Here is a 9877-nt window from a genome sequence, read left to right as displayed (position 1 = left end):
TGAAGGAACAGTAACAGTGACAAAAATCTTTCTTGAATATATATACAAAAATTGACAGCTAGTTCTTCAGAATATATAATAAACCTGAATATTATCTATTGAATATATATATATAAATATGAATTAAAAAAATTAAAGCGATAGAGGTTGAAGAGAAGGTTAAAGGGGAAGATACGGGTTACACTTCAGGTCCACATGGGAAATGCAAACGAGTGCTTGTTAAAAAATCAGGAAACCACACTTTGGGGGGGAACAAAAAGCCTTTAAAAGTGACCTTGTAGATCCATAAGGACTGTAAATTTTTGACCTATAGTTTCCAACCACTGATGTCTGACATTTTCCTGATTTGTGCTTACCATGCATTTCTCTTTCGCTGTTCTGTAAGTAGAAATGAATATTTATAGCCTGAATGTTTTTTGGTCTTTTTCATAAAAACGATGTCGATTTCCACCAGATAAATAACACACATACATGCACAAAGGTTTTCATCTAAATTTATTGTTGTCCTCCAACAAGTAGAAAATATATCTTTTTTTTTCTAAATCAAGCCACAGCCTATCAAAACAGTTTTAAATTAAAAGCATTGCACAAGGCGTATGGCTCTGGAAAATAAAGCTTCTGCCACCGATTCAATTTTAAGGCTCGGTATGACTTCACAAGTTACCTCCATGATGGTGCCCGATCATATTCGTGGATCTTAATGAGCTTTACTGAGCCTTACAGTGATTTGAGTTGATCATGTAAATGTGCTGCTGTTAAACACAACTAGTGACAGATGTAAGAAGGCAGCAGACGTATCGCTGCACTTTATAGAACACAAAAAAAAAAAAGAAAAAAAAAAAAGGCATATGCATCATTTTAAACTCTAGATGATTTTTTTTGTTTTGCGTTTATGGATACGTTGCAGAAAGGTGTGATTTTTTTTTTTCTTTTTCAGACAATACTTATACTCGTGTATCTCTTGTCTACAATACACTACAAGTGCAGAATCACATGGAGGACACCAGGCAATAACGTTCACCAACGAGAGAACAATTCAAGTGGAGTTTTAAGCAAAACTCTTCTTAAAAAAAAAAATAATTATAATAATAACAATAAAAAAAAAAAAATTACAATAACAATTCAAAGCACACAAAAAAAAGGGTCACCGTACGAGCACTCCACTTGGGCCAAAGAAGGATTTGTCATTGTCATCATCATTATCATAAATACAAACTTATAAAATTGCGTAAAACAACTTATAAAATGCAACCATAAAACATATGTACAAAATGAGCAATTATTTTCCCCTCCCAACAGCTGCAGCATGCAATATTATAAGAGGGGACCCTTTTAAAAAAAGTCCATGGTATAGAAATTATTGATGTCCTTTTCACAGAAAACCAAACTGACCAAAAACATTGGTTATTATATTTTTTTTCAAAAACTGGGGCCATTATCTATATAACAGACACCAAAAGAAGCCTTTGAAGCAAAGCACCCTTTCCCCAAAAACCCTCATGTTCTGTTCGCTGTTTTTTAATCGCCAAACGATCTTTTTTTTTTGCATACGACTGCATCATATTGGATACTTCTCAGTAGAAATACACTTAAAATGTATGCACATGGATGCAAAAATCCTCCATGTGTCAAGGCAAGAGATAAAGGAATTATAACAATGACAAAAAAAAAAAAAAAAAAAAAGAAATCACATTTGATTTTTTTTATATATAAAAAAATCTGACACTTTTAACACTATAATGGCAGCTAAATCTTACAGTTTTTCTCAGTTGCTTTAAAACATTTTCCGAATCGTTCTTAATATTTGCAAACCAGTAAGTGCATTTCTCAATTTACAAACAGCACCACATATTGGATTACTTGCAAAAGCCTGGACTTTTCTTTAAATCCTTCGTTCATCCGTCAGAAGTCGTCTTTTTTGTTATTGTTTAAAAACCAGATCGTTAAAATGTTTAGTCATGTTGTCAGTATGACGGCGCACGCTTACAGTGTTTCCTGATGTAAACTACGGTTTGGATCACAACGATTGAAGAATCACAAGGCTGAATTTCTTCTGTATGGCATCTATGAATTTCGGCAGCACAAATATACACATTACTGTATATTGTACTTTATTGATGAACAGGATTCGCACTTTTCGTTTCCTGGTTGTTCATCCATTTTTTAAAAAAATTTTAATTTTGTGTTTTGCTCCATCTGTATACGCTTATCAATTGAAGGTTCATGAGATATGATCTATTCTAGAGAACTGCTTGATCGTTGGATGATCTTTGATGACTTTCACTAATGAAGGAGAGTGTACGTCAAGATTCTTCTGCACAATTCATCAATTCAATACACAATTACCAAAATAAAAATGTTTACTAGAAATGTGAAGAAGGTAAGCTTGAGAGATTGACTGGTTTAACCATTTTTCATTCAATGATTTATGCATTGAACTGATTTCTAGATGCTTTGGGGTTTAGGACTATTCAGGTGAACCAGTATAATATATTTTGATCAACATGACCAACAATTGATAATGTAGGAATCAGCAGACAATTGTACAAAATCAATTAAATTAACGTACCAACGCGTTCACAATTTGTTCAAAGCAAAGAGAAATGTGCTCCATGATGTGGAGGTTGAACAAGTAGTTTTGAGAATTTCATTTCTGATCTGAAAAATGTCCCAAAGCAACTGAGTAAAAACTGTAAAGGGATATATATATTTAAAAAAAAAAAAAAAAAAAAAACCCTGAAGAGATTTTATTAAATATAAATATTTTTTTCCCCCACTAATGAAATTGAGGCAAGAGAGGGCAGGTAAAATGTGTGAAAAAGGTCGAACAGAGCATAGGGGTTACACTTCAGGCCCACGTGGAAAATACAAACGAGCATTTGTTACAAATCGGAAAAGCAAAAATTTGAAAAAAAAATTTTTTTTTTAAAGTGTCCGGTCGAAAAGGTGCAAAAGGGGGAGAAGAAAGAAAGAAAGAAAAACAAAAAACAAAACAAAACAAAAAAACAGTCCCACTCATTAGTACAGGCACTGATAACAGTCCACTAACAGTCTTCTGCAGCCGTTCTCAATCATCTCAGACTTCCAAGGACAAACGAAAAAAGAACCTCCTGGGAAAGTCAACCGACACTCCTGGTAATCTTCACTGGTTGTGCTGTATTCATTGTTTTTTCCTTTCAAGATTACACTCAGTAGATCAATAAGTGAAGTTGAATACGATTCGTCTGCTACTACTGTAGAATAACTTCCAACAGGTTTCATACAAGACAAGTTTTTTTTATAATTGATGCCATTAGATGGCTTAAAAGGCAGGGTTTTTTAAACACCAACAAAAAGTGCCCAGTTCTTTATTATTATTATTTTTTTGTGCATGTCCTTCTCTCACTCTCGATACATACACTCATTTTCTTGATTGACTATTTCCTTTCACAGAACAGGGAACCGTAAAACATTCAGCGAAAATAACTTTGGCACCATGGATCCTCCTTGTGGCAGAGGATCTTTTTTTTTTCTTTTTCTTTAAAAAGAAATTCTGCCCATAACCTAAAAGGAAACCTTTTCAACTTTTTTTTCTAAATTATATTCAAATTGCACATTTAAAACGTACTGTTTAGCCGGGCCGGGATTCTTCATTTTGTGTGCAATACTCTTCATAGATGAACAGAGCTGAAAGATATCTCGAGTTTGTGGAAAAAGATCTTAAAACCGACAATTTCAATTTGTGTCTGCAAATTTCATAAAACGAAAACACTAACTTGTAAGCTTGAATAAGAAAGTGAGAAATGTAAAAGCGGCGCAAGTAGGATTAGTCATTAAGCTGTAACCGGATCCTCAGACACTGTCTTTTCCACAAACCAGGATTATTTCCGAAGGCAAATGAGTTGACGAATCAGTGTTCCTCAGGACCTGGCAAGGATTTTCTTATGCTTTGAGGAGGTTCCCAGGAATCACTATCATCGGTATCCTCGTCGTCATCGTCGTCGTCACCAGGGGCTGAGGGCACTTGCTCTTCAACCACCATCTCGTTCTCCCCCTCTGACTCCTCCTCTTCTTGCTCGTTACCAGTGTTATCCTCAAAAGGATCTGCACCCGTATCCACTTTCCTGCCAACCTCAGCAAACCACTCCCGGACCTGTTCGTAACTCATGTTCGACTTGGCTACCAGCTCGTCCAGGTCTTGCTCGTTCAAAAACTTGTGCTTCAGGTAATATTCCTTAAGAAACTCTTTCCCAGTCTTGAACTTCATAGGTGGGGATTTCTCCAAACCTGTGGGTTTTCTGGCTCTCTTGTTGCGGGACCTGCCCCAGCCACGGTTCCGAACTCTCCGTTTCCTGCTCTTGTTGCCATTCAGATTATCTACGTTGCCACTCTGGTAATAGAAGTACCACTTAAGATTGCCGTTCTTCCAGGCATATCTGGTATCCCCAAACCAGTTGACAATGTAAGGTCGGGGTAGCCCACTTTCCTCGGCTAGCTGGTCATATTCCTCAGCAGATGGCCACTGAGTGCGCACAAAGGCACTCTTGAGGACATGAAGCTGTTCCGGGGTTTTCTTCACAATCTTGTCCTTGGACAACCTTTTTCCTCCAGGTGGACTTTGTGAGGGCTTACCATCCGTCTCATCCGTCTTGTCATCAGATGGCTCTACGACAGGAGTTTTCCTCTTCTCTGTGAACCAAGCGTCGATCTCTCGCCTGGTGAGCTTTGTTTCGGCCCTTAGGCGACTCAGTTCTTCATCCGTTGGGGTGTCACATTTTTGATAGCTCTCCTCCAGAATCACCAGCTGCTCTGGAGTCTTCTCCTTAAACTTCTGCAGAGTGAAGTCTGGAAATGGGTTCCAGGTCTTGCGGGTCTCCTTCTCTTTGACAGGCGATGGTGTTGGGGATTGAGGAGTCTCATCGCTGGAGTCAATGACAATAGTGGCGCTGCTGTTGTTGGCCCGGGAACTTTCATGCGGGATGCTGAAGTGGTTGTTTTTGGAATTGCGTTGATTATAGCGGGTATCGCTGAACCACTTCTTGATCTCGCCTTTGGTGAGATTGGTCAGCTTCATCAACCTGGCAATTTCAGCATCACTTGCAAAGTGGTTTTTCATGTAGCTGGCTTTCAGTTCAGCCAGCTGCTCCTTCGACTTCTTTGGGCGCAGGCCAAAGTGATCAGCGCTGAGGGCAGAGCTCTCCTGAGGAGTCAGTGATGGTGGCTGGATCGTTGTGGCTCTTTTCGTTTCGCTAACAGCAGAGCTAGTCTGACTAGCCGTGATCTTCGATGCCTGGCTCTGACTTGGCATTCCTGCAACAGTCAAGGTGATAGGTGTGGTGCCTGGCAAGCTATTAGCGGTGCCAACCTGTGTCAAAACCAGGCCTGGCTGACCCACGATTTGGCAAGTCTGAAGGATCGACTGAAGCCCATTGGTGGCAGAGAGATGGTGAGCCGGAATGACTGTAATGGTCTGAGGCACCGTGTGGACCGTGCCGTTAAACTGCTTCCTCCGAGCTTCTTCAACTTCCTCTGGCGTCCAGCTAACACCATGCTTTAAACGCTGAGCAGAGAACCAGATCTTGATCTGCTCCTCTGAGAACTTCGTCTGGGTTGCCAGGCCCATAATTTCAGACACAGAAGGGTAAGGGAACTTCTTGTAAGTGTTCACCAGCAATGCATTCGTGTCCATGGCTGCATTGTAAGACGGAATGCTGCTCACTGGAATCAGGAGCTGAGCCTGAGCACTCTGCTGGACCTGCAAAGCTGTCAGTACCTGAGCAAGGCCAGCAGGAAGGACTGTAGCAGGGTTTACAAGCGGTTTCTTTTGCTCTGCAGGAGATGGATTGGCAATGCCAACAAACATGCCTGGTTTTGTGGAATCAACAAGAATCGAGTTTGTCATATCAGCTGTAACGGAGGTTGCTTCAATGGACTCTGGATCCCCTTCGCTTTCAATTAATGAATCGCCCTCCTCTGCCCCTTTAAGAGACACGGCTATTCTTTTGGGTTCAGGCTTCTTTTTCATAATAGGAGTTTTGCTGAGTGAAATCCCGGTAATGGAAGGGTCTTCGCCATCTTCTGTCTCAGCTTGAACATTTCCTTCAGCAGTCAGATCAGTCACTGGCTGCTCTAGAAAAGTTGGATTTAGGTGTTTTCCTGCAGTATGGCTTAAACTGTCTTCATGCTCTGAGAATAGGAAACAAAAGACATTTTCAGCCTTTGCATCCCCATAATATAATCTGTGATAGTATCATTAAGCAAATGTACATCGTCACTAAATTCAGCTGCCATGTGTTCAGGTACGTCTACCATGGAAGTGCATTTGGTGATTATTAATTGCAGCAATGCATGATTCAGCCTATCAGGCAGTAAACGGGGACCCGAGTTAATTTGTTGGTGAAATATTTTCACAGCAGTGATTCTGATGCCAGCCACTGCCAGAAAAATCAGTCTGCCAACCAGCCAAAATCATGCTGATAGATGATGACCGACACACACTGTTCATGGACAAAATGATCCATTCTGAGTCTGATGGAAAAAAGAATGGGCCATCGCCCAAAAATATCTGATAAGTGATTACCGTGGGGGACCGTAAGGGACGGTGCTGTGAGGATTGGGCAGCAGTCGAAGGCGGGGGCCTGCTTAGACTGCTGCCCCCGCGACCCGAATTACGGATAAGCGGGAGAAAATGAATGAATGAATGAATGAATGAATGATTACCGTGGTGGTCCCCTTCTCCACAAATTAGTAGCTTTTTCTTTTTTCTACAAAGCATCCCTATATATAGAAATACTAAGAGGCCTTGTGTTATAATATTCTTTGTTTAATTTCTGCGTATTCTGCAAAAAAGCATGTTCTAGCGGCAGCATCATTGATAACTCTAACCGCTAGCACTCAATGGACCACAAATGGTTATGGTTATTATCCATGATGCTGCATCTAGAAAATGCTCTTAAACAGAATACACAGAAAAAAATAATTACTAATCAAGAGGAAACAATAAACAACTTTTGTTATGTCAAGATCAGTAAAAAACAATATAATAACGCATGGCCTCTTAGGACTTCTGTACATATATCATAGATGTACCTCACAAAACAGCCAATGGGAGCCTACGCATAATGACAATACCACGCCATTTAAAATTTGCGCCGTGATTCTTGACACCAGGATACCAACCCTCACCTCCTTCACTGTCCAATGGAACCACTATACCCTCTGTAGTCCCTTCAGTAGCACTTTCGGCTCCTTCTTCCCCTGCAAGGGCATCCATATCCACATCCTGCTCCACTACATCTGATGGAAGCACCATGCAGGGGGTGGTAGACTTCCTTCGGCTTGACATTATGTCTGTAGCACCAGATGGTCCGAGACGGCAAAGACTGTCTGAAGCGTCGAGAAGCTGAATTCACATGCTAAGGGTTTGTCGAATATGACATCTGCAGAGGAGAGAAAATTTGATAAAAGACCACATTAAAAATAAAATATAGTTGATTAACTATTTAAAGGAGAACTCCATTCTGAACAATTTGCATATAATCTTTATAATACATTTTTCTTCATTATGTGCATTACATTTATTTCACTGTGCCTCCAATTTCCCGCATTACCCACAAACACTGGTAGTTTTTCCAGTTGGATTTAACACACACTTCTCTACGATGAAGCAGCGCTTTAGTCCTTTACCCTGTCCAACTTTCTCACTTATTTATCTGTACACTTTGCACAAACACGTCAGCTACCACTTTAAAGCTAATAGTAGCTCAGTGGTTAAGGATCTGAGTTACTGATTGGAAGGTTGGGGGTTCACGCCTCAGTATTGCCAAGCTTGCCACTCTTGGGCCCTTGAGCAAGGCCCTTAACCCTCTGTGCTCCAGGGGTGCTGAAACCCGACACCAGCTTCCGAACTCTGGGATAGGAGAAGAAAGAATTTTATTGTGCAGCAATGGACCGTTTACCATCACCATTGAACTTGTCACCAAATAGGTAGCCAAGTATATTTACATTTTTTTACTTGAGCTGCCTTCATATTTCCTGACAGAAATATCACAAACACAGGATGAACACACAAAAACACCACGTGTTTTATATTTACAACCGAGGAACGTTTAGTACTTTCTTCATCATTTGGCAAAATTAGCCATATAAAAATACAATTTGGTATCAAACGGTCTCCTGAATGGCTCGGTTTACAAAAAAGTACTTTATTTATCTACGTTGACATACTATGACCTTCAAAAACAGACCCCTTGAACAACAATACAGCGCTGCCAGCGCTCCTGCCACTTTTGGAATGTGTCCTTGAAGTCTTTTTTTCGAAGCGTGTCAAGCACCTTCTGCGATTCAGGCTGGATCGCCACAATGGTGTCAAAACGGCAAACTTTGAGCTGTATCTTCATCTTTGGGAAGAAGGCGAAGTCTGCAGGAGCCAATGCTGGCGAGTAGGGTGGGTGCGGAAGTGAGATCATGTTTCCAGCGAGAAACGCTCAAGTGAGGAGAGGCAACAGATGTGGTAAAGCACATGGTCACTTCCGATGTACACAGGATGATGTCTTTTGGCACACTGACTGAGTGATCAGTGCTTCCTGTGACTGTGCGTGCAGCCTCGTGCTGCCATCTGTTGGTCGATTACAAGCAAAGCCTCAAAACTTTCTGATGCTACCTCAAATTAAAAAAAATAACACACATGACTCAGTATAAACAGAATTAATGTGTTTCAGAGCGGAGTCTCACTTTAACTGTGTGTAGTAGGCAACAACTTTCTCCGTTCAGTTCATATATATGTGTAAATAAAACAATGCATTTAGGTTACATAAGAAAAGTGGTTGTAATGGGGAAAATTAAGGATCTACAAGCCAAAATAAACCAGCAGGAATGTAATGGATACATTCCAGGCCGTTACTTTGTGCAGACATTTCCACAGCAGGGCGTTATAAGGCGTTTTAAGGGCTGAATAACGCCTCCAGGAAAGTACTTTAGGATTGAGATACTGTGCTGTAAAGACAGTTAGCTTTTGGTTGGCTGGCTGTCACTCAGGATTGAAACACGAGGATGCTAAGCTGCTGGAAACTCACCTGGGAGACCGCTTGCTGTTCAACCGAAGTACACGGTTTGTTTGTTTGTTTGCTTTTTGAGAATATGAGGAGCTAACTCGCTCAGTAATGAAGCTATGCTAAGATAACTAGCCTGCTCCTCGGTGTCGGGGTCAGGCGCTAATTTCTACGGTCGCAATCCTCCAAGGCTGGATTGATGCTCGGCGAGAGACCAAATTCAATTCCGGATCACGTCCTGATGTGTATATAAAAAATAAATAAAAATCCAAAGCGTTCATTACACGCAGCAAGAACTTCAGCCTATTTTTTTTAATCCCATGGTGTTTTTCTTTCCTTTTTTTAAATGATCAGGCGTCTCCGCTGTCACTGTGACGTAGTGACGTCATCGCCAGGCGACTCCCCACCGCGACTTTAAAAAAAAAGAAGAAAAAAAAAAGAAGAAAAAAAAAAGAGATCATAAAATCGTTCAAAGCGACCTCACTCCTTCTGCAAATCAACATGCAAAAACAAAAATAAACATGCGATATAACCTACAGGGCTCCGCTAACGCAAGGCAACCCGTCCAAAACGAGTCAAATCGGCTGCGGAAAAACTTCCGAGGTTCACCCACGTTTACCGACCAATGAGACGCAGATTGGGTCACGTGATTCTCCGCGTCTGAAAAGCAGCACACGGAATTTCCCCTCATCGCGCTAAACACTTTCCTTTCGTTTTTATTACCCGAGATAAACTCAGAAACCAATCACCCACAAAGTTTTCCCTCCAAACAGCTTCAATAAAACGACTCGATCATTACCAGGTGCAAACCAGACATCACACACACACACACACACACACACACACGT

The 9877-nt window shown here is 40.8% G+C and overlaps 1 protein-coding gene across 1 annotated transcript; it reads right to left on the bottom strand.

Annotated features, from left to right (window-relative positions):
* Nucleotides 1-480: 480 nt before the first annotated feature.
* On the bottom strand, nucleotides 481-9853 carry zhx1 (zinc fingers and homeoboxes 1). The gene is made up of 4 exons (XM_083529913.1): nucleotides 9567-9853; nucleotides 9054-9441; nucleotides 7165-7418; nucleotides 481-6165 (listed from the first exon to the last, which is right to left on the bottom strand). The coding sequence occupies exons 3-4, from the start codon at nucleotides 7322-7324 to the stop codon at nucleotides 3890-3892; spliced, it is 2436 nt and encodes an 811-aa protein (XP_083386039.1). The 5' UTR covers nucleotides 7325-7418; nucleotides 9054-9441; nucleotides 9567-9853; the 3' UTR covers nucleotides 481-3889.
* Nucleotides 9854-9877: the final 24 nt, after the last annotated feature.

This window comes from Silurus aristotelis, assembly GCF_946808225.1.
Source record: "Silurus aristotelis genome assembly, chromosome: 25".
Taxonomy (NCBI): Eukaryota; Metazoa; Chordata; class Actinopteri; order Siluriformes; family Siluridae; genus Silurus; species Silurus aristotelis.
The sequence above is the reverse complement of the archived record's forward strand: the minus strand, read 5'-3'. Positions and strand labels throughout refer to the sequence as shown.